The sequence below is a fragment of the Choloepus didactylus genome, chromosome 15, assembly GCF_015220235.1.
Source record: "Choloepus didactylus isolate mChoDid1 chromosome 15, mChoDid1.pri, whole genome shotgun sequence".
Classification (NCBI taxonomy): Eukaryota; Metazoa; Chordata; class Mammalia; order Pilosa; family Megalonychidae; genus Choloepus; species Choloepus didactylus.
The window spans coordinates 11,391,930-11,416,601 of NC_051321.1; the positions used below are offsets into that span (position 1 = coordinate 11,391,930).

At 42.6% G+C, this 24,672-nt stretch overlaps 1 protein-coding gene across 7 annotated transcripts in view; it reads right to left on the reverse strand.

Moving 5' to 3' along the window:
• TACC2 (transforming acidic coiled-coil containing protein 2) overlaps positions 1 to 22,471 on the reverse strand; it is a 221,079-nt gene extending 198,608 nt beyond the window's left edge. For 5 of the 7 annotated variants that reach the window (XM_037803964.1, XM_037803962.1, XM_037803963.1 and 2 more), the window contains exons 1-2: positions 3,216 to 3,336; positions 1,426 to 1,504 (exon numbers count right to left, since the gene is read on the reverse strand). In XM_037803964.1, the coding sequence (XP_037659892.1) occupies positions 1,426 to 1,458 (33 nt within the window). In that variant the 5' untranslated portion in view covers positions 1,459 to 1,504; positions 3,216 to 3,336. Of the gene's footprint in view, positions 1 to 1,425; positions 1,505 to 3,215; positions 3,337 to 22,153 lie in introns of those variants that run through there. The other 2 variants (XM_037803966.1, XM_037803961.1) reach the window with 1 other exon arrangement.
• Positions 22,472 to 24,672: the final 2,201 nt, after the last annotated feature.

The following is a 24,672-nucleotide window of genomic DNA, read 5'->3' on the forward strand; positions in this document are numbered from 1 at the left end:
CTGTACCACGGAATACCACTCAGCAATAAAAAGGAATGAACTATTAATACAACAACTTGGAAGGAATCTCGAGGGAATTATGCTGAGTTAAAAAAAGCTAATCCCCAAAGGCCACATACTGTATGATTCCATTTATATAACATGCTTGTAATGATACAATTACAGAAATAGAAGACAGATTAGTGGTTGCAAAGGGTAAAGATGGGGGACAGGAAAGAGGTGGGTGTGGTTATAAAAAGGCAACAAGAAGAAACCATGGATGGAACTGTTCTGTATCTTGACTGTATCAGTGTGAATTTCCTAGTTGTGATATTGACTATAGTTTTGCAAGATGGTAGAATTAGGGAACTAGGTAAAGAGTACATGGGATCTCTAGTATTTCTTATGATTGCATGTGAGTCTATAATTAATTCAAAAAAGGCTTAATTAGAGAAAATTGAAGATTTCATAGAAAAGTAAGGGTTTCTGACTTTTCTTGAAGAAATGGGAAGATCTGTAACAATGGGCCCACATTCCCACATGGCAACCATCCAGCGCTAACAGCGGCTGCCTCCTTTGGACAATGGGACAGGAACCTCCTCTTTGCCATAGTACTCACCTCTCCCTAGTAGATCACACTGGTCGTTGAACCCACTTATTTTGTCTTGCCTGTTCCCTAAAGACATAGGAATTTGCAACCTTTTCTTTTGACAATTCCTATTTTCCTGCTCAAGAAAAGAAGATTGTATAGAAGGAAAAGGCAGAGGGAAAATGAGCTGGAGTATGCAGTCTTTGTAGGTCAAATTTCCTGGTTCAAAGGACCCAGCACTATTAATCCAAAATTTCCACCATATGTGAGATAAATGGAAAAGTGTCTTACTGATTTCAGATACCAGGACATTGAGTTGACAACTCTCCCAACTATGAAATCTGAGTATATTTAAGATCCCAATCCTTTGCAGTTAAAAAAAATCCATCAATTGTGAAAACCTTACCCAGTAGGAGAAAAATAGTTCACGTGGGATCTGCTCAACTCTGATAGATTTTGAAATCACTTTATAATGGCCATAACTCTATTTGGGGGAGGAGTGTGGAAAAGGTTCTGTTTGAACCTCTTCTGCTGAATCCATGAAAGTAAATAGATGGATTCAATTTACTTGGGAAAAATGTGCCAAACTCTCATGATGTCGACTTTAAAAGCATAGGCTAGAGAATCAAATGAGTTTTCATGATTGTAAAACTGGGCCACGAAATAAGGGAATCCTGAAAACGAAATGGGAAATGCCTGCAGGGACACATAGATGCCCACGTGTATCTAGGTATAAACTGTGTGTGTCGCAGCTTGCTCCTTCCTTGGCAGAGATGAGATGCTAGAAAAAAAAGGAATCTAGTCCCAATCAGGCAAGAGAGCCATCTAAGTCGAGGCAGAAGCTTCCTGACACCCACCTGGTTGTCCGATGTGCTGCTCTCGTTGCCCATTGTGATTCGGGATGCCCAGAGTTCCTCAGAATTTTGTCAGAGGCAACTAGAAGAAACAAAAGGGCGTAAACATCTGTAAAATTGAAGACAATCTGAGGCTTTTTCTGCCTGCTCCCCTCCTGAGACTCGAAAGCCAGCTGATGGGAACTGTTTATCTCTGCAGTCACATCATGGAAAATTGTTTTTGAAGGGTTTTCTTTTGCCGTATGCCCCCAGACTTCTTTCCCAATATGGGCTGGTGTTTTTATTCACCACCCTGGGGTTGGCAGACACTTCTGAAAAACGAGTTTGTTAGCGAGTCTCTGAGCTTGTGCCAGCATGTACGTATGTGTTTAAATACAAATGGAGTGACGAAGGGGTCCATTTGCCAAAGAGAGCTCGGCGAGGGCCACTTGTCAGAGTGTTTTCTGTTTTTAATTGTGTTTTGTTTGGAGATTCAGTGCGGCTGATTTCCCACTGTTGGTGACAGTGGAACTCAGCGTCAAACATTAGGAGGTGTGAAATCCACTTCCCTTCAACAACATATGGTTTTCATATTTCTTACTCTAAGCAGTGGTTTCGTTGAGTCAGTTTCACGTCTACACACATTTTTCTGAAGGCAGAATGGTTTTCTTGATGAGGAAAATGGTAGTTGTGGCCAGACGAGGCAAAAATAATCATGTAGAGTGCTGCCAGTACAGCTAGAACCATTTTATCCGTTTCGCTTACTGATATTTGTTTATTAATCATCATCATAATGAGATGCCTCTCACACAGCTCACCAAGAAGCCCAGAACATTTACTGACACCATCCGAGTTTCACAGACCCTAGAAAACAAGCAGCACTGGGACTATTGCCTTCATCTCTTTTTCAGATGGAGAAACTGAGTCACAGAAGACTTTAAATCATAGACCATTCGAGCTGGCAGGGGCCTTAGAAATTACTAGTCTAATCCAGTGGGGAAACTGAGGCTCCAGAAGGCAAGGGGCTGGTCAAAGACCCGGTTTTTCAAGGCCAAAGCTGAAAATAGAGCTCAGCTTCCTGCTTTCTAATTCAGGAGCTATTCCATGGAAGGGGAAGTAGTATTTCCTCGAAAAACTTCAACGATTGATTCGCTTAAAATGCAAGTTATCCATTGATTTCCTTATTCATTCAACTGACATTTACTGAGCAGTTATTATGTGCTATGTATAGTAGAAACGAAAATGTAAGTATTTTGAGTGGGCCCGATAACTATGTCAAAACAGAGAAAATCATGAGCGATCGCAATGGAGTGCTCTCACGCCTAAACTTAATCAAAGTAATTCAGTTCCTTAATCCATTCTTGCTATTTACTTTTTATAAGGTGGACAAACAAATAATCACACGCTCACTTATAGAATGTAAAATGCTTCATTTATTTGAGATTGATCAGCTTACTTTTACATTCATTTGGAAAATGATTCCTTTGTTATTACAAATATGTCCCCAATTAATTATTGTAACTTCCTTGTATATACCAGGTTCAATGTAATATTGATATTTGAATCTCATTCACCAAATACAATTTTATACACACACACACACACACACATTTAAACCGGGCATCTGAACCAGCTTTTTAAAACAGAAAAATAGACTGAGAGAATGGAAAAACGTCTTCTGGCTAACTGGAAATTTCAAAACCACTCAGGGAAGGCCTGGCTGCAACTGGAAATCTCCCGGTGAACTACCGCCACCCCCTCTGGCTTTCCCAAGGTCAGGAAAGAAACAGTGCACAGCTCTGCTTCCTACTTACGTCTGGGATGGTCTGTGACTTTGGAGGCAGCGGAGCCACAGAAAGTCTATGCTTTTCAGCAATTGGACTTTCTCCTCCTCCATTCAGAAGCGCAGGAGGTCTGAGCGGAGGGACGGACCCACCTCAACCAGCTGGGCAAACAGCCCGTCTCCACCCTCTGAGCTGACACCACCCCGCCCTGCTGCCTACCTGGGCAGCCAGCCATGCAGAGCTACGACATTGCACAGACGTTTCTGCCCATGTGGAACCAGCATTTTTGAACCATTCACTTCCAGGACCTTTCACACGGGATTTTTCCCATGATTACATCAGCAGGGCTCCTTTCAGAAAAGGCTTACCCAAATTAAAACTGCCCCTGCGATTGATCGGGCATACCTAATGGAGCAAGGCTGGCCTGCCTGGAGCACAGACAAGGACTTACTTGGTCGCCCTTCATGCATTCGAGGGGAAACATCTCGTTCTTTCCAGAAAGGAGTAAAATGCTCACAGGCCTTACCATGTGTGCCGGGGGAAATTCTGCTGTAAATAATGTGGAAAGACAAGGAAAACTTGTGGAAATATGATGACGCCAGCAGTCTGGCACCTGTTGATGTGTGTGCAGAATGTGCTCACTGAGGCGCAGCTTTCGTCTCAACAACTGAAGTCATAAAGGCAGTAGTCTTGCCGGATCGCTGGGTGGGGGGCCCTGGGGCCCTGGGGTGGGATGAAGGCACTCAAAGACCCTCCTGCCTGGCTGCGGTCCTCCCACTTCCCAGGATTCCTCCAATGACTCCCAGCCAGCCACCCTTCTGCATGAGTGCAGCCAGCTTCATTTCCTTGTATTTGTTTGTCTGTTTGTTTATATTTAGTTATTTGTTAGTGGCAGGACCTTGCATTCAAATGAAAGCTTCTGCAGATGCCCACTTACCACTGCAATAACGTGCTACCACTCAGGGGAAACACATTTGCATTTCATCAAAGGTGACTTGGGAACCAGATACCCTAACACAATGGGTTTTTAAACCATTCTCAGGAGCGTTAGTTGCTCCTCAGAGGCGTTGCAGAGATCTCTCCAAGGAGACGGTGGATGAGGAAGGCGTGCTTCGTACCCGATTTACGCTACAAACAGAGCAGAAGTGTGTCTGTTTCAAAGGATGAACAGATAACAAATTGCGGTCTGTCATACAACGGAATATTATTCAGCCATAAAAAGGAATATTAAAAACATTATGCTAAGTGAAAGAAGCCAGACGCAAAAGGTCAAATGATGTATGATTCCATTTCTATGAAATATCCATAATAGGTAAATCCATAGAGACAGAAAGCTGATAGGTGGTTTCCAGAGGCTGCCAGAGTGAATTAGTTCAATATACAACTTGAAGTTGTGTACACTTCTGGGATGTGAATTCCCTTCATAAACCACACTCTTTGTGAACTTTGTGACCGACACAAATGCCTCCAAGGAGTGGGGTTTAGATTTGAGTGTGAGTCCTGAAGAAAGGACTGAGTTCCACATCTGGGTCAACTGGGAACAGAGAAGAGAAACTTTGCAGAAGAGACCCCCAAGCAAAACTGGGATTCCTACAAAGAAGAAACTTGGGCTCAGCAAGGTTAGTACGTTGCGGAAGACACACATCTACCAAGTGGCAGGGGTGGGATTCTCACCAGGACTCTCTGATACCAAAGCCCCCTCTATACACACACACACTTTTTTTTTTTTGACCGCAGGAGGAGAGTGCTCCCTAGATAGTTAGACACAATAGGGCATCTACCTCTCAGCTCAATCGAGAGACTATCCTTAAAACCTGATTTTATTGACATGCTGACATGCTGAGGGAATGTCTGTCCCCCAAGGAAAGACTCACATTATCTAAACTCATGAGCTATCACACACAAAGCTATTTGTATAATCCAAGAGGCCAATTGATTGATGCAGAATAAGAAATCTGGTTTTAAGCAGACCAGGATACTTGAGTTGACCAGATCTGCAAGTGTCCCTCTAAAACTCGATGCATGATAACTCGCAGGGTCAGGAGGATGCTGTGAGTGTGGTCTCAGGGGCAGGTTGTTGGCTGCTGGTACAAATCAGCTCTTGGCTAAGGGGCCAGTGGTTCCCGTCCCACCAACCCCAGTCATGGTTCTTGGTGCAAGCAACCAAAAAGACTCTGGCTAACTTAAACAGAAAAGGAATTTATGGGAAGGAAACTGGGGACTTCCCATTTCTGAAGGAAGCCTGGGGAACCAAACCCAGATGAAGCTGACATTCAGGAAATCCATTGCCAAGGTCATACCAAGGGTCAGGCAGCCAGAACCACCACCTTCACCCCTGGACACGGCCACCAAGACAGCCACCGTCACAGCCGCAGGCACTGGGTATCTCCACGGTCCGTGTGACTCGGGCAGCCCAGCAGGCCTGGGTAGTCAGAGTCATTGTTGGAAGAAGCAAAGAGCATAGCTGGGAAAGAGTGAAAGAGGAGGGAAAAAGGAAGCAGAAGGACCAAAGTGTACAGAAGCAGCACATGGGGAGCTGAGATGGAGGACATGGCACAGAAGTCAGATTATAACAGCCAGGCTGGACTCTCGGGCTCAATTTACAGACTGTGTGTGGAGGGCAGGATTGGTGCGAGGAGCTGAGCCGTTTGACACAAAATCACGCAGGCCCCGTTTCATAGATGATAAAATGCAGGCTCTGAGGGGTTTCGCCACTTGTCCGAAGCCTTTACCCCACACTGTCCCATGAGAACAACCTAGTGATTTTCTAGTGGGATCTGCTGATACATTGGACAATCATGCCAAAGTTTGCTATTTGGGATTTTTTGATTATCTTTTGACAAAAATTCTTTTTTTGTAAGGGATAGAAATGTAACCTTTAAAGAGTTAATAATTTTTATCTTTCTCCTGCATAAATTAATTTAGATGGTTAGTGCTAGAAGAACCTTGGATCACTGTCTAATCCACTTCCTTTTTTTTAAAAATATATTCATTTTATTGAGATATATTCACATACCATGCAGTCATACAAAACAAATTATACATTCGATTGTTCACAGTACCATTACATAGTTGTACATTCATCACCAAAATCAATCCCTGACACCTTCGTTACCACACACACAAAAATAACAAGAATAATAATTAAAGCGAAAAAGAGCAATTAAAGTAAAAAAGAACACTGGGTGCCTTTGTCTGTTTGTTTGTTTGTTTCCTTCCCCCATTTTTCTACTCATCCATCCATAAACTAGACAAAGGGGAGTGTGGTCCTTATGGCTTTCCCAATTCCACTGTCACCCCTCATAAGCTACATTTTTATACAATTGTCTTCAAGATTCATGGGTTCTGGGTTGTAGTTTGATAGTTTCAGGTATCCACCACCAGCTACCCCAATTCATTAGAACCTAAAAAGGGTTGTCTGTATTGTGCGTAAGAGTGCCCACCAGAGTGACCTCTCGGCTCCTTTTGGAATCTGTCTGCCACTGAAGCTTATTTCATTTCCTTTCATTTCCCCCTTTTGGTCAAGAAGATGTTCTCCATCCCACGATGCCGGGTCTACATTCCTCCCCGGAAGTCATATTCCACTTTGCCAGGGAGATTCACTCCCCTGGGTGTCTGATCCCACATAGGGGGGAGGGCAGTGATTTCACCTTTCGAGTTGGCTTAGCTAGAGAGAGAGGGCCACATCTGAGCAACAAAGAGGCATTCGGGAGGAGGCTCTTAACACAATTATAGCCTCTCCTTTGCAGCAACAGTCTTCCCAAGGGCAAGTCCTGTGGTAGAGGGCTCAACCCATCAAACCACCTGTCCCTGATGTCTGGGAGCACATCAGCAACCATCGAGGTGGGGCAGGCCAATACCCCTGCATTCTCCACCAGCTCCTCAAGGGGGCTCTGCATATTTTTTCCCTTGTTTTTTTTTTTTTTTTGTAAACTTTTTTTTAAAATCAACTGTATAAAAAATAAAAAAATTTAAAAATTTAAAAAAAACATACAAAAAAAGAACATTTCAAAGAGACCATAACAAGGGAGTAAGAAAAAGACAACTAATCTAAGATAACTACTTTACTTCCAACATGTTCCTACTCTACCCCAAGAAAGTAACCTAATATAGCAACATTTCTGTGAACTTGTTCCTACTATACCCATCAGAAATTGACAGACCATAGTCATTCCTGGGGATTCCCAGAATGTTAAATTTACCCACGATAGCTTATCTGTTCTTATTGTAATCCACTTCCTTTTATAGAGGAGGGAGCTGAGGTCCAGAGAAGAGAAATGATTTACTGAATGTCTCACCGCATGAAAAGGCTGGGACCGGAGTTGGGCTCCTGCAGGCTTGCTTCCACAGAGCAGCCTTGTCCCGAGTTGCTTCTCCAGAGCAGACCACAATGCCCCGCTGTGGCAATGCCCATCGGCCCCAGAGGCCTCCAGCCAGTTGGTTCTGCGTCAGCTGGGGTTCAGGGATGCACCAGCTGGAGGAGCCCAGGCTGAGGGTCCCCGAGGAGGGTGAGCCCAGTTTCACCTGACTCAGCAGCTCCTCCGGCTGCCGGACAAGCCCGGGCCCCTCAGCCAGTTGCTGTCCTTGCAGGTGGCCCCAGCCCAGGCCTGGGCAGCCAGCCCTGAGCGTCTCCCCCCGAGGAGGGAATTCAGTTGCTCTTACACATTACCTTGCACAGCTGAGCGTGGAGCCACTTATAGCTCTGTTTTCATGTTCCCTTTTTAATACAAACAAACAGCCGTAGTCCGGGAAAGAGATTTACGAGCAACCTTGCTGACCTGGCAGATGTGAAGTTTGTGAGTGAAATGCCAACTCTTCCTTCACACCCTCCCCTGAGCCCCCTGTCTTTCTCCCTTCCCCCACCTCTGAGGCCACGCAGGGATCTTGATGTGAAAAGTCAAGTCTTTAGGGCTGGGAGGAATAAGATTATCATCAGCTCCCATGACCCAAACCCCAGGGACAAGGTGGACTTACCTCCCCCCGCCCCCCGCTGGTGAGAGGCTGTGCCACTTATGAAGTTATTGCTTCCCAGCTCCAAACCCACTCTGCTCGGGCGCTGAGCTGCAACTCAGAAACCCCATTTCTGCTTTGCCAGCTGCTCCTTCGAGGCTCTGCCAGGAGGGACAGAAGCTGGAGGAGGAATGGGGTACACATTCTCCCTGTCTGCTTCCTGTTCCTGGGAGCAGCACCCCAGCCTCGCTGCTTTACCCCGCAGGAGCAGCTCCCTCCCGTGGCAGCCATGGAGTCCAGTCTGCAGCTTTCCCAACCCTTGCAGAACTAGCCTCAGGCCCCTCTCTTGGAGACACTGAACCCAGCTGGCTGGAGCCCCCTCCACAGAGGTTGGAGGTTCACTTCTGTGGGTTCTCCCATCCAAGCTTCTAAATTTTAATAATTCCAACTTCTTCTCTTTGGCCCTCCAGCCTGAGGAGTGCTAGCTGCTTCCTGCAGTTGCTATCTTCCGTGATACCTTAGAGCTCGCATCTCGCGAGGGAAGGGACCAAGAGCGTCTTTGACAAACCCTGGAGTTTTGTATTGGTGCTCCCAGTGCTTCCTGGGAGTAAACTGGGGAGAACTTCCTGCCCCCGAAAAGTGATAATGGAAGGTGAATCCTCATTTCTAGAAAGACAGAGATGTCAGTGCTATGTGCTAATGGACCATAAAACCAAGCAACAGTGGCCTCCTCAGGCTGGAGGTGGTACTTGGGGCTCCACAACTAAGGGTGTGTATTGTGAGGCCTAAAATTAAGGTTCAATATTATGGATGGCCTTGATGTCTGCTGAAGGTGGGATGGTCTCAGTTGGTCAGCAAAATCCCCTACCCAAACAATCCTCCTCGTCAAGGGGACTAGGTGCAGTTCCTGCTGATCACTGAGTAGTGGGCTTTAGTTCCCTATCAGACCATGGAATTATTCAACCAAGTCAATAACATCCTCCCCTGGGAGCCAGGGGGCACCTCGCCCTTCTGGGGCCAGAAAGCTTGCCTCCCACGGCCCCTGTTTGTTCACTCTTTTCCTAGGGCAACCCCTATGTGGCCAGCCTGGCATGACGTGTCCTTCCCTGAGCTGTGAGTGTATGTGACTCATAAACCACTGCCGATCTCATCTGTCCAGTGTCAAGTGTCATGTGTCATGTGCTTGTCCAGCCCCATGACCCAAGGATGGGAATCCCTCCTTCACCAACAGGGTGAATAGGATACAATTAATGCAAGGTGGGAGTCGGAGGCTGACGGACATGGGATTGCAAAGGCACACCTCAAGGGGCACCCTCTGGGCATTTTCAGGTCACCCAGAGGGAAAGAGAAGCAGTCATAGTATCCTCTGAACCCATTAAATATGATGTTAAAGGCATGGAGGAATGTTCTTGACCTGTTACTATTAAATGAAAAATAGCAGTTTCCAACAGTGGACTTACTAATATAAATGATCCAAATTTTGCTTTTGTGGGTTTTATTTAAGTTTTTAAAATATGTTTACCCAGATGTCAACTGGGGTCTCCCTGCCCCTTTAGACTCAAGTCCATGCCTTCTGGATCTCCAAAGTCTGCACCAAGATTTCTATGAATTCTCAAAGGCTTACCCGCTCTATTTTCTGCATTTATGCTCTTACTTCTTGATGCTGTCTCTATTCTACATTGCATTGAACTAGATGTGAAAAAAGCTCAAAACCCTTTCCAGAAATCATACTTCTCCACCCTCTGCTAAAAACAAAACAAAGTGCTTGTAAAACACTCATGAGTGTAGATCACTTTCTTGAAGGTTTGGGGAGAGAGACAGGAGGGCTTTGCATACAATAAAAGAAAACAACTCCAAAATGTCATTAGACATTCCTGTTCTTCAAACGTCCTCAGACACCTCATCTTAGGGGAAGTTCTGTGGCCCTTCACTGCCGTGGTTCTCTTTCTTACACCAACTCCCAGATTTCCTTCCTCTGCTTCCTTTCGCTGCCCCTGTGTCCTCTTCTCTGACTTTCCAACTCTGGAACAAAAGCTCATTTACTCTCATTTTCTTGTGGGGAGCAATCTAAGCATCTCATTTTTATTGAGCTTGAGCTTCTGCCCAAACTCAACACATGGATTATGCCAAGTTCCTTTCCCAAAGACTGGTCCTTCCCAAGAGGAATTCTGGTTCTAACTTTGCAAACAAGCCCAAGTGAACCTGCTGGAGGGCAAGAAACGACATGAAGGAAAGTTGAGGTGCCCCGGGCAGCAGCTAACTGGACCCCAGATGACCACAGACACATGAGGGCAGCAGCTTAGACCAGGAGAACCACCCGGAGGAGCAGCTGAGCCAGGACCACATTGCCAACCCACAGACGCAAAGACAAAATAAATGGTTACTGTTTTAAACCACTGTTTTGGGGTGGTTTGTTACATACCAAAAGCTAAACAAGAGGAATCCCCAGACACTCCATTTAATGTTCCCTTATACAGCCTACACCCAACCCTGGCTGCCATCTTGAAGATCTCTGCGTTGGATCACGATGGCCTCCAAATGAGGGAGCACTGATGGCGTGGAACAAATCCCTGTCCACTGTTGGAATGACAATTTAACAAGCACGGCCCCTTGACTGGTGGCCACCAGTGTCACCTTAATCTATGCCAGGCTGAGTATCTCTGGCCTGTTAGCTCTCTGAGGATGAAGCTTTAAGCTTCCCAATCTGATTGCAAAATGCGTTATAAACCATGCATGGCCCCTTAGTCCAAATGGAAACATGAAACTGCATATTGATTTTCACTAAAGGGTCTCCTTTTCCTGCTAGAGCAGCTCCTTGACAACGTGTTCAAATATTAACCTCCCCTTACTCACAATTTCCATATAGTCTCTCTCTGCAGACTGGAGATCAGCAATAACTATATATATATATACACACACATACACATATATATATTTTCTTAATTAAAACAAGCTGCTGTAACCCACAAAAATTCAGACGTAAGTACTGAATCCAAAAGCTGAACTGTGCTGTCATTTTTGAAAAGCAAATTCAGTATAAACATAATTGGGAACTGTGAGCCGAAGGGAAGATGGAATGAGGGGTGGGAGGCTGTTTCAATGCACACAATGTGACAGAGGTCTTGAGTGTGGAAGGCAGCACATCGGGCCAATTACATCCAAGCAAAAGGTAATTAACACTGATGAGACAAATGGTAAAGCTGAACTAAGAAGTGGAAGAGATCTATCTTCTCTGTGACATAATAGGATTTTGCAAATATCCTTATTAGGCCTCGGGCTAACATTGGATAATTTTGTTAGATAAAATAGCAAATGGCTTCTTAAAACCTCTGTGCCTCAAACAAGTTCATGGAAAATTCATCCTTAAAAAATTAAATAGGACTCTGTGAAGTATCATGTGGTTACTCTATACCTCTCTCCAGCAAAAAGAAAAATATCTCAATCATATTTGCCTAGTTTAAAATTCACTTCTGGGATAGCTGGAAACAATAGCAGCATCCCATCTTCCTGCATCCCAACACTTCTTTCCAAAATGATGTAAGACAACAAGAAGGCAAAAATAAATCTATTCCAAAACCAGGCCCTCAATACAACCTGGAGATGGAGAATGAAACAGAATTGTAATCATTTTTCAAAGGAACTGTGAATAAAAAGAGAAAACTCAGCAGATCCCAGAGGACAATTTCGTATGCTCCCACCCCACCTTCACCCTATCACAAGGCTTTGTGAGAACAAAGGCAAACGTAGCTCCCTAGAAAAATGGTGGGGAAAATAAAAGAGGGAAGCCAATGAATGGGGCCTAAGGTAATCTAAAACTACCACCAGAATGATTAAGTCCACCTGAAATTGGAAAATATTAAAAAGTGAGCAGATCAGAGCGAGGGCTTCGGGAATGGGACTTCAAGGCAGTTTACAGGGACAGGCACAGTTTAAAGGGTAGTCTTCGAAATGCTTTGCTTCTAGGGGAGGAAAAAAGGCTGAAAAAGACAGAAGAAGCACCTTATGGCGATAAGGTGTTGACAGGGGTGGGGGAGGAAGAAGCAAAAGGGAAAAATTTAGAGTCCCACAAGAAAAAAAAAAAGCCAGAGCCACAAAATCACAGAATGAGAGGATGCACAAATTCTCCCCTCTCTCCCAACCACAAAAACAATCATGGACTCTGCTACACAGGCAGAACAGGGCACTATTAGTCTCGGAATCCCGGAAAACATCTCAATGCTATGAAAATGAACAAGAGCAAGCTCAACACATTTGTACAGAGCTATTGCAAAAACAAAACAAAAAAACAGGAAAATAATTTTGCATGTATCACTTGAGGAAAATCTCCTCTACAACCCAAAACAGCCACGAAGCAGAACAAAATTGTAAGTCGGCACTCCCAGCAGAAATAAATATTCTCAAATAACCATCTAAGCATGGGAAAACCACCTTGAATCAGAAATTCAAAAATAAAAATAGAGAGAAAATTCAGGGAGAAATGAAAAGATTGTTTATTGAACACTTTATTAGTGTTAGAAAGTATACCAATTTCCATAAAGAAATATATAGAGATAGTTATTAAGGATCTATACCACAAAAAACAAACAAACAAAAAAAAACAAAAAAAAACACCAGTTCAAGATGATTTCACAGGGGAATTCCACCATAGTTTCAAAGATGAGATACTCCCAAAGCACTATAAATTATTCCAGAGCACTTTAAAGGAAGAAAGCTCTCCTAATTTATTTTATGAAGAATAATACTGATTCCTAAATTTGATAAAATAGCACACACAAAAAGAGAAAACTACAGACCAATATCACTCATGAATATTGATGCAAAAATTCTGAATATAATATTAACAAACTCCAACACCAACATTTAGAAAATAATATACTACAGATAAATTGGATTTATTCTATGAATGGATCAAAAAGAATAATGACTGCAATGGATTGAAATACATTAAATATGTTCATATCCATGGATTCATAAAGATACATTCATTCTCTCTCTTCCCCTTTTCTTGACAAAAATTACTGGCCACCATTTGAGAATACTAAATAATCCAAAAATGTAAATAATCAGGCATAGAACCTGACTTTCCAGAACAAAATATATTTCAATATATCCAAGTAATTGATGATGGAAACTTCCCCTTTATATAAGAATCACAGTTAATAAATAAAGACGAAATAATAGAATTATAATATTGCTATTTTCCAAACCCTAATACAATAATAGTTCTAGGTGACAATCTTCAATGCCAAAACCATCGTTTTGGTTTCCTAATGCTTCCAGAATGCAATATACCAGCAATGGGTTGGCTTTTACAATGGAAATTCATTAGCTTACAAATTTACAGTTCTGAGGCCATGAAAATATCCAAATTAAGACATTAACAGAACAACAACTTCTCTGAAGAAAGGCTGCTGGCATCTGGGGCACCTGTGTCACATGGGAAGGCCCATGGCTGGCGTCTGCTGGTCCTTCTCTCCAGGTTTCATTGCTTTCAGCCCCTGGCTTCAGTGGATCCCTGTCTCAGCTCCTCTGGGGGCTTTTTTCTCTAAGCTCTCTGGGCCTTTTCTGTCTTTTATCCTCTCATAAAGGACTCCAGTAAAAGGATTAAGACCCACCTTGAATGGGCTGGGTCACATGTCAAGTGAAATAACCTAACCAAAAGGTCCCATCCACAACAGGTCTGCACCCACAGGAATGGAGCAAAAGAACATGGCCTTTTCTGGGGTACATAACAGCTTAAAACTATCACACCATTAAGTGAAAAGCCGATGGGAGACCTTCACAAAAGATGACAATATATGAACTCACTGTCAATCTTAATAGAGCAGAAAAGACACAACTAGATTTTAAATGCCACCTAGTATTATACAATAGGATATATACAGCATCGCCTATGAATTATCTTTGCCTAATCTGATCAAGCCTCTGAATCTAAGGATCTAAATATCAATTTACAGGAAATACAGGGAACAGAAAAATGTTACCACAGGGACACAATAAACAAAAAAAATTCTACAAAAAATGGCTTAATTTCTTCAACAAATAGTGGCAAGGGAAAGAGAGAGAGTGAGAGAAATAGATGGGAAACTTAGATATTAAATAATTCTTAAGAGCCCATTTAGTTGGTTTTTACTGTGTGGGCACTCACCAATCCATTCAGATGATGTGGGATAGAACTCAAGAGAAACTTGTGGCCTTGCTAAATTGAAGAAACAGAGTTTGAGGCTGCCAGAGAGCTGGAAATTGAGAGGAGAAATCCAATAAAGGAAGGAGTCACAGATTGGCAGCCACAAAAATCTTCATATAAATTCCCTTTAAAACCTTGGCTGATTCCTAAAGATGTAGATACTCAGGGTAAGACTACAAGGAAAGTAACAGCTGGAAGGCTGAAAGAAATGAGCAGAGATTTCCACATCTGCTCAGTGGTAAGAAGACAGTTTGGAATTCAAGTTCTAGCAAGTTAGAGAGGCTTGGTAAATACCTCAAGCTTTTCATAGAAACCCCAGAAAGACCACCCCTTAGAATAAGAACTATGGATAATGCCCTAGGAATAAGCACTAAATCAAAATCAACCTATCCTGACAAGGTCTAAATCTAAGCCGTCACAAGAGTAAGGCAATCTTCTAGTAATTTAACTCCCTGCTAGAACAAAACGTTTGGAGGAAGAGATCAGAATCCAGTATGTGCAACCTAGCACTATCATAATCCAGTATAAAATAAAAAGTTACTAGATATTTGAAGGAGCAAGAAAATATGACCTATAATTAAGAGGGAAAACAACCAATATAAGCAGATGCACTGATGACCCAGAGGTTGGAATTAGCAGACAAGGTGTTAAAAATAACTATTATAACCATGATAAAATAATTTACAGGAAAAGACAGATATAATGATATCTAGCTATAGGAAATTTCAGGAAAATATGGAAACTCTGGAAAAAAAATTAAAAGAGCCTTAAGAAACATATCAACTAAATGCAACATGAGAGTTTTGTTTAGATCCTGATTTAAACAAACCAACTGTAAAAGAATATTATCAGGTAAGGACAAAATGGTGATATAAGACACTCCAGGAGGCTGTTCCCCAACAGAATATTTAAACAACTGCAAAAACTGGCAGAACCATCTTCCTCAAACCCCAGAAAGCAGTTAAAGTGTTGCAGTAAATGGTCCAGTGCTGAATAAAGACAATGCAGCTTTAAAAATAGTAGGAGACACTTGAGGTGCCCTTGCTGGTCCTTCCTCCCCTACCCCCACCTGCCTTACATGGTGTGGAGCAAGCCTGCGCTCCCATTGTGGACCCCTTGCCCTGTTCTGGAGCGAGCAGCGTAGCCCCTACGCACATACCAAAGTACCACCATATCAGTGTCAATCTATCAGGTGGTAGCCTGAAAAACTGAGCCAGGAAAATTATCACTGTCGTGCCCTATAGGCAGAAATGGCTTGCAAACAGCTAAAGCAGGCTAAGAAACAATTAAGTCGAAGCGGCCTGGAGCACAGGATTACCAGCTTTACGTCACACAACAGAACACCTAGGAGGGGGAGAAAGTCAATTTCCTAGGGAGTAGAGGGGCATTCGATTTCCTGTAAATTTTTAATTCCTCAGGCCATGAACAAGCACAAGCCCACGCAAGACCCAGGCTTGGAAAAGACGTAGGGAACTCTGCATTTCACATTTGCCTTGGTCTGATCTTCCTGATAGGTGGGCTAAATTCTGGAGGAAAGCACCAGCCAACACAGAGCCAATTCGCAAAGACTGTGAAAGTGTTTTTTGCCTTTTTGTTTTTATTAGCTCCATGCACTCAAAGAAGTCTCTGTCATATTACTAGCTGAATACAAACTTAAAGAACAGACAGTTCTCTGACTAAATCCCAGAGTTTTAACACTTTAAAATATTACAATTTATAGTATGTAGAAAAAGACTACAAGACAAACAAAGAAACAGCAAATGATGGCCCATCCAAAGGAACAAGATAAAATTCCAGAAACCATCAATGAACAACTCCAGACTTTGGACATACCAAAGACTTTTAAAAAATTATCCTCAGTATGCTCAAGGAGATAAAGGAAAACACAGAGAAATAACTAAAGGATATCAGGAAAACAATCAATGAACAATATGGGAATCTCAATAAAGAGAAAGAAAATTTTAAAAGGAACCAACCAGAAAAACTGGAGTAGAAGACCACAATAAATGAAAGGAAAAATTCCCTAAAGGATTTCAACAGTAAATTGGATTTGGCAGAAAAAAGAATTTGTGAACTTGAAGAAAAGATAATTGAAATGATTCAGGCAGAGGAGCAGAAAGAAAAATAAGAATGAAGAAAAGTAAACAGAGCCTAAGAGACCAGTAGGACACCATCAAGTGTACCACATATGCAGAAAGAGAAGAAAGAGAGAAGGGGGCAGAAGGAATTTTCAGAGAAATAATGGTAGAAAACTTCCCAAATTTAATGAAAGACATGAATTCATAGAGTCAGAAACCAGAATACAAGTTACCAGGGGCTGGGGTGGAAGTAGAGGATAGGAATTTAATGCTTAATTAGTACAGAATTTCTTTTTGGGTGAAGAAAAAGTTTTGGTAATGGATGGCAGTGATGTAAGAAAACATTGTGAATACAATTAATATTTCTGAAATATATTTGAATGTGGTTAAGAGGGAAAATTTTAGGTTGAATGTTTATACTAGAATAAAAATTTTTCAGAAATAATAGAACTGTACAACACAAACAGTGACCCCTAATGTAAATGATGGACTACAGTTAATAGTACAATTATAATAATATTGTTTCCCCAACTGTAACAAAGCTACCACACTAATGCAAATGCAAAGTGTTAATAATAAGGAAAACTCTGTGTGTGTGTGTGTGTGTGTGTGTGTGTGTGCAGGGTATAATGGGAACTCTATATTTTCTACATGATTTTTCTGTAAACCTATAGCATCTCTAATAAAAAAAATAGAACCACAAAAAAATTATGAGACAATCAGGGATGTTTGAAAATTGTCAGGATTCTTAATACTAATTAACTATTTCTTTTTAAATGATAATGATATTGTCATTATATATACACATAAAAAAGCTGAATTCTCATCTTTTAGAAATACATACTTAAATGTCATTAATTGAATAACGGAATGCTTTGCTTTAAGGTAGTCTGGCAGTGGGGTTAGAGAGGCAGAAGTTAGTAGAAAGTAGGGTAATAGGTGAAATGAGATTGGTCCTATGTAGATAATTGTTGAAACCAGTATTGTGTACATGAGGTTATAGTATTCTCTTTATTTGCATATGCTTGAAAAAATCTGTAATAAAATATTGAGGAAGGAAAGAAGGGAAAGAAGGAAGGAAAGAAGGAGGAAAAGAAATTCTCCCTCCCTCATTTGTGGCTAGGGCCCAGTCAAGTTCCTGAGTCCATCCTGGTCGAGCCCATCTCTGACAATGATGGGGTTTAGAATTGGGTCATCCTTCCCTAAGCAGACATCATGGTGATCTGCCAGTAATCTAGGCTACTGAAGTGTTACATTTGATTTGCATTTTCCAAACTGAGATTTCCCTGTTGCACTTCGGACCTGGGATCCGGTATCTCCACCGATGAGCTCTAAATCCAAGTGTTGCTGACTCAGTACATCTCCCTCTTCATACTGGCTGAGTCTATAACACCATGTTTCTGACCAGTACTCCTGGCTCCCAGTACTCCTGCATCTGAGGACTGATTTTGCCACCTATGGACACATCTCCCAAAGGATAATTTCCTGAATTCCCTACTGCTGAGCTCCACCCATCTGTCAAGAAGCTCTGGTACAAATGACTGATTGCCCATTAGCATTTTTCCTGCTCTATCCAGCTGCTTCTTCAGGGTTGGCCTCTGTAGTTGGGTCATTTCCCTCCATGCCTATCGACCAAGAGAAGTCAACCCAAACTTCTTGGTTTATGCTAAGTGAGGAGGAGGCGCTTGCAGAAGCACTGACAGTCCTGGAGCAGGAGAGCAGACTGGTGCTGGGGGAGGGGGAGGCCCAGCAGACGTGTGCCAACTACTGAACCTTCCACCAGGCAGTGCAAACAATGTCACCAAATGCTCTTCAAAGAACTGGAACACATGAGAGGATGATCTTGTGACCGCCCGGGATTCAAGTGTTTGTTGTTTCGTCTGTTTGCTAAGAAATATGAGACGGAAAATAACTGTGTCAGATCCTAACTTGAACTTCATTATCGGTTGCAGCAGAAGCCTATCCACAGAAACAGTTTTCTGAGTGACCAAAAGTGAAGACAGAGCCGTATTTTTTAAGCTCATGGATTAACCTGCATTTCTTCCCCTGAAAATGAAAAACCTTAGAACCGATCACTCCAGCTTCCCACAATCCATACCCTTCAAAGTCCTTTCACACATCACGAACACAATCAGAAAGACATATCTCTCATGGTCCAAGTTTTGCAACTCAGGATTTGACCAGTAGCAAAGTGCAGACACTGGGGAGGGACAGTCCTCACTAAAGCCTGGAAATTTCTTTAGAGCCTCAGAATACTGAGACACAACGAATTTTAGACCTTCCTGAGCTTTACACAGTTGTAAGCGGCTTGACTGCATCAAACCAGCTCTCTTTGCTTGAACAACATCAGCCTGTGTTGCTGGGTTTAATCTCCTACAATTCTTTGGCACGAGTTCTGGTACAGAGCTCTGCCCGGACTGTTCCCTGTCTTGAGTGTGGAGCAGAATTTCCCCTTTTTAGGTCACAGACTCAGAGTAGTTGCTCATCACAATGACTCTCCCCACCGTGTCAATTTTAAGCAGCTTTATTAATAACATTTATGAAACGCTGGCAATGTGGTAACTATCTTGAGTCTGTTCCTGCTATACAGGGCTTCTCTCAAGATTGAAACACAGGCACAAACTTGCCACTGCAGGCAACGCTTATGAAAATGCATTCATAGCCATCTCTTCTAAACACAGCTGAATTAAGAACTCTTCTAGTTTAAAGGACCCTAGAACAAGGATTGTAGCAGATTGTGACCCATGAAGAGTGCAAACAAAACCGCAAAGAGTGGTCTCCCTGCTTTAGGTTCTTGGGCAGTGTTCGGCTGTTCCCTTGATGCATCAGCCCCCGGGGTCTTGGTTCCCATGTCCTGCCTTTGGGTCTGGGCTGGGATCTCCTGTACTGAGATGGGCAATTCTCACCTAGGCTTGTGGCTTCCCCGTGAATCCAAGCATTGGACCAAAGTCGATATCACAGTGAGTTTGGTTTCCCACTGGCCGATGTGTCATAGCCTTCTCACTTGCATTTGTCCTGGCTCTCTCCCTTCCCTATTAGTCACTCAGTGCTGTCCCCTACTCCCAGCATGCTCCTAGCCCACTGAATCCACACCCACACCTACGGCTAATAGCCCCCATCATTGTGACCCAGCTTTCACTTTTCCATTCCCCTGAAACCACACACTTCGGCAGGCAACTTTTGAGGGCCTGCCTTGGTCCTTGACTCTGAAAACTGCTCATCCCTCACCCTTCCCCCGATGACTGAGCAGTCTTGGTCCACCACCCCAACCCACCTCCTGGCCACTGCGAATTGGATGAGGGGTCAACTCTGACTTAAGCTGGGTCAATCAGATTTTCTCTCCTGAGGTTTGACCCAATAGACAGGAACCCTGGAAGTCAGGGTGGGCACAAGGGCTGTAAGTCAACAAGGAGTGGAGGCCAGGCTCAGCGGCAGAGAAACCCTTCATGAGCTGAACTTAGGGCAGAGCAGGACTAGGAGCCCCAGGACTAGGAGGCAGGTCCACCCTCAGACTGGAATGAAACAGGCAGTTGCTGAGAAGTAAGGGTGGAGTCACCACAGCCCAGAGCTGTATCTTCCCAACAGAATTCCTCCTTTTTGTTTGAGCTAGTTTGAGTGGATTTCTGTTTCTTGCAACCAAATGCCCCCTGACTGAAACCACACTCAAAAGTTGCCCATGAGCCCTTGCCTCTGACCTTCTCTCAGCCCTCGTTTTACTCAGCATTTCTGCAGCATTTGGCACTGTCATCTGTCCCATCCTCCTCAAATCTTTCTTCTCTTTGACTTTTCTAACAAGTTGCTGCCAGTCTGTTCTTTCTCCCTCTCTGGTTGGTCCTTCTCTGGCATATGCTCTGCCTGCCCTCTCAAGAGCCATTTCTTGACACTCAGGATTGAGTCTTCTCCTAGCCTGGTCTTCTCTTGAGAGATTCCACTGACTCTCATAACTTCCTCTACTAAGTCTAGGTGGAAGGTTCTGAAGTCAAGATGGCCAACCCTGTCTGAGTCCTACCCCAACTGTATTTTTAATTCTTCAATGGATATTTCTACTTAGACGACCCACAGTCAACTCAATCTCTTGAAATGTAAATTCACTATCTTTCCCCCCTCAAACCAACCCCTGTCTTGAATTTCCCATTTCCACTTATAAGACCTCACTCTTTCAGTCATATTGGCCAGGAAGATCACAGTGATTTTACACTGCATGGTGACTGTCTCCTTAGTGTCTGTCCCCTCACTAGACCAGGAGCTCGGTGAGGGCAGGGACTGTCAGTTTAGAAGTTTGGTTCCTGTACTCCCAAGGTCTGGTACACGGGGATTACCTAAGTGTTTGCCGAATCACATGAAGGAATGAGTGGTTATATTTATTTCTCCCTCTGCTTCACTCCTCTTGTCTCCCCAGTATACAATCACTCACCAAACCCTCTGGATTCTTCCTGCACTATGTCTCTTATTTTACCCTTCCTACCCATTCCCTTTGATTCTGGGCCAGACCCTTTTCCCTCCCCATTGGAACCACTGCAGAAGCCAACTGATCTCCCTGCTTCCAATTAACAACTTGACAAGGGGAATTCTGGTGGCAGCAGTGGCTGCTGTGTTTCTGGATCTTCCAAAATCCCCTCATATAGACAGAGGAAACAGATGGAAACCCCAAAAACCTACAGGCAGCATTTATAGCAAAACTATGTAACAAGGCATCTCTTGAACCCCAAATTACAAGCAGGTGGGAACAAATCACCAATAGCCATGAGTCCTGCCTAGTATTGGTGTCTCTACAGCAGAGGAAAGCTACAGCGCAGCATTAGCCAAAATTGAATGGGAAAACTCCAAATAACCAACAGGTATTCACTGGAAAAGACAGTGGGCCAACTGGAAGCAGCATCTAAAATAGAGAGAAGTGTTGCCCCCTTTATATACACATATACAAATATTGCACAAGAGACTATAAATGGTATAAGTAGGAGAAAGAATTTCAGTCTGTGCATATCTGTTTTATGGGCCATGCTATAAAACAGGACAGACAGACACACACACACAAACACACACACACACACTCCTCTGTGTTTAACTGAGCTGTAGGATTCCCTCAGGAGGCTTGCGATTCTGCCTAATTTCAGCTTTGACCTGATGATTTCATTATAACTGACACCCAGTCAAACTCAGACACACAGAGTTTTGTTGAGATCACATGGCAGCTCGAGTTGGCAGCATGTCACCATCAGGTCTGAAAGGGTACTTGTCAGGGTTTCAAGAAATACTGAGCAATCATGGTAAAGTCAACAGGAGGAACAGTTTTCAAATAAGTTTTCCCATAAAGTCTTGGCGTACTAGGGCCTTTGAGATGCTCTTAAATCTTCATTCCACTGAATCACAAACACTTGAAAATATAACTTGCAATCGGCGGAATCATAACAGAGGCCAGAAGAAATTTCAGCAATTTAATCCCACCCCTCCTTTTACAAAGGAAGAAACCGAAAATTGGGCTATATCCCACCCAAAGTAACAAGCAACTTATCAGGAAGAAAAAACCCAGCTCATTTGGCTTAGGAGACAATCAGAGGTAGGTGGTCGGGGGGAAGAAGCACAGATGTGCCTTTCATTTCACTTTATAAGGAAAAGGAAGGAAGGAAGGAAGGAAGGAAGGAAGGAAGAAAGGAAGGAAAGAAGGCAAGCAGGCATTTATCCCTTTAATCCCAGTAGCCAAACCAGTTTAAAGCCACACATTGCTCAAAGCCATCAGTCTGAGACTGACTTACCCAGTATCTCTCAGCAGGAAGAGCAGAGAAGGGGAAAAGGCCCTCTGTTCTTGATATTAGAATTTTTCAGCACTGCCCTCGGCCCGCGGTCCGTCCTCCCCCAGGATCACATGGAAGTGTTCTATAAATGTGCGCTGGCTTACGGCTGGGAACGCGGGCCTGGAGGCAGCAGCATGTAAGCAATCCGACCCGGCCAGGCGGCGGCCCGCGGACGGCCTTGCAGTCCAGGGGGCGGTGGACGCGGAGCCAGGGGTGCAGGTACCAGGGGCCTGCAGCTCTCTGTTTTTCTCACTCGAAATTTCTTTGGGATCTGAAGCCAGTTGCAACTGCCTTGGACAGCAATTTAATATACTTGGAGTAGGTCTATGTTTTGGCTAGGACGATCACTTTTCAAAACAAAGCAGCCTTTGCAAAAAAAAAAAAAAAAAAAAAAAAAAGCTATAAAATTAGAAGTGCTTCTGGTAAACCGGAACAGGTTACGGTCAGCTTCTGCAGAACTCGTAAAAGCAAGTTGTCCTTTTTGAAAATGTCAATATGCTCCCTTGAGAGAAGAAGAATGAGCAATTACTGTTAGACCAATTCTAAATGGCAAACTAAAATTCTGTCAGTAGTTAATGACTTAAATGTACAATTATACAATGGAAAATGAAGCAGCTGTTAAAAAGGGTGTGGAGCTCTTTATGTACCAACATAGAAAACTCTCCAAAATACATAATTAAGCAAAAAAAAATTAAGGTCCAAAATAGTGTGCATAATATGTCATCATTTTTATAAATAAAAGAAGGGTATGAATTCATGTGTGTATACTACATTATAGTATATAAATGCTATGATCTAAAAATAACCACAATATATACTATATTATAATATATAAACAAATGGTTCTTCCTGGAAATTCATGCAAGAAACTAGTGATGGTGGCTGCCTCCAGGGAGGGGAACGTGGAAGGGATTGGACTAAGGGTCAGGGAAGGTGAAAACCTGCCTCCTCACATTTTTCCTTTTCTATTCTAGGAATTTAATTTCATGTGCATGTTGTAAGACTTCAAAGAAAATGTGAAAGGTGATTAAATTTTCATTTGAAATATTTAATTTTCAAAATTATTCTACAATTCAGAGTTCTAAATTGAATGGAGCAAAACTCATTTTTAAAATGAATTTTAAAAATTTTCATTGGGTTGGCAAAGAGGAGTCCAGAAGAAGACATACTTTTGCAATAACTAAAATCCTTTAATACCACAAGACCCACCAGGTAGCTTTGAACAAGATGTCCAAAGACTGGATTTTTAGTCCTTATGCATCTGCTTTCCCCAAAGCTGGGGCCTTGGTTTCACCAGGGTGTAAAATGGGAATAATTCTGGACCCCACCTTCTTCACCATCCCAGTTTGATTTGAACAAGACAATGTATACAAATTCCTCAGAAAATACTTATTCAAGAACAAAGGCATTCTGGCTGCTCACATTTTATGGGAGATGTTTCCTGAAGTTTGTAATGTGACACTCAATTCAAATCAAATTTCCCCATAGGAACAAGCATAAAAGTAAAGGAAAAACATTCAGAGGGTTCATTCTCCAACTACTGTGGCATACTTGGCCTAAATGCTGCTTTTTACCTTCTCAACATCACTGCTCTTATTTTATAGAATGCTTTCTCCTAATTTAATAGCTTGGATATCATGGTGGCCTTTTTTGGCCTACTTCATGGCTTTTTATCACAGCTAGCTTCTGTTCCAGTTTATTGATTTCCAGAAACATTTTTCAGTGCTTACACTAGTACCATTGCATAATAAATACTTGGATGAAATTGCTTTGAGATATAAAAAATATTTTTAATTACACGGAAATCACCAGCCAAAGTTCTAATGCCCATAAATAACTGGGTTTCCCACAATCCTGACGAGGCCTGCAGACATCTCTGCTTGTTAGCTAAAGTGGCGCCACCATGTGGCAAGAGTACGAGTGCAGGTTTTCTAATTCATTTAGCCAATCAGCTTTGAAATGATTCTCCACCCCCAAAATGAATGAATGAATGAATGAGTGAATTAATTAACCAAAAAGCATAAAGCTTTTTTTTTTTAATTTAGGAAAGACTGGCAATATTTTAAAAATTTTCCCACAAACTAAGGTTTAAGGTTTTATTACTATCTTTGTTTCATATTATTTCATATTTGCCCAATTCAAATTCACATAAATGCAGCCTTACTGAAAATTGCTGGCTAATGGCAAGAAAACAAAGAAAATGAAACAATTCCAAGGCAATGATTAGAGCTGATGATCATTTAAAAGGGCTGGTGGGAAAATGGGTTCAAAGTTATGTTTAGTATGACGGTAAATAGGTAGATTTTTGAAAACAAAAATGTAGTATTTAAGGTTTGTTATCTCCAAGCACAGTGAAAAAGAAACTCCAGTTAACAAAGTAGACAGAACACACATAGTTAACTCCTCTTCTTCAGCAGACTCCATTAAAGTGATAGCAAGGGAATTTTTTTCTAAAAGTCTGTAGGGACAATAATGAAGCA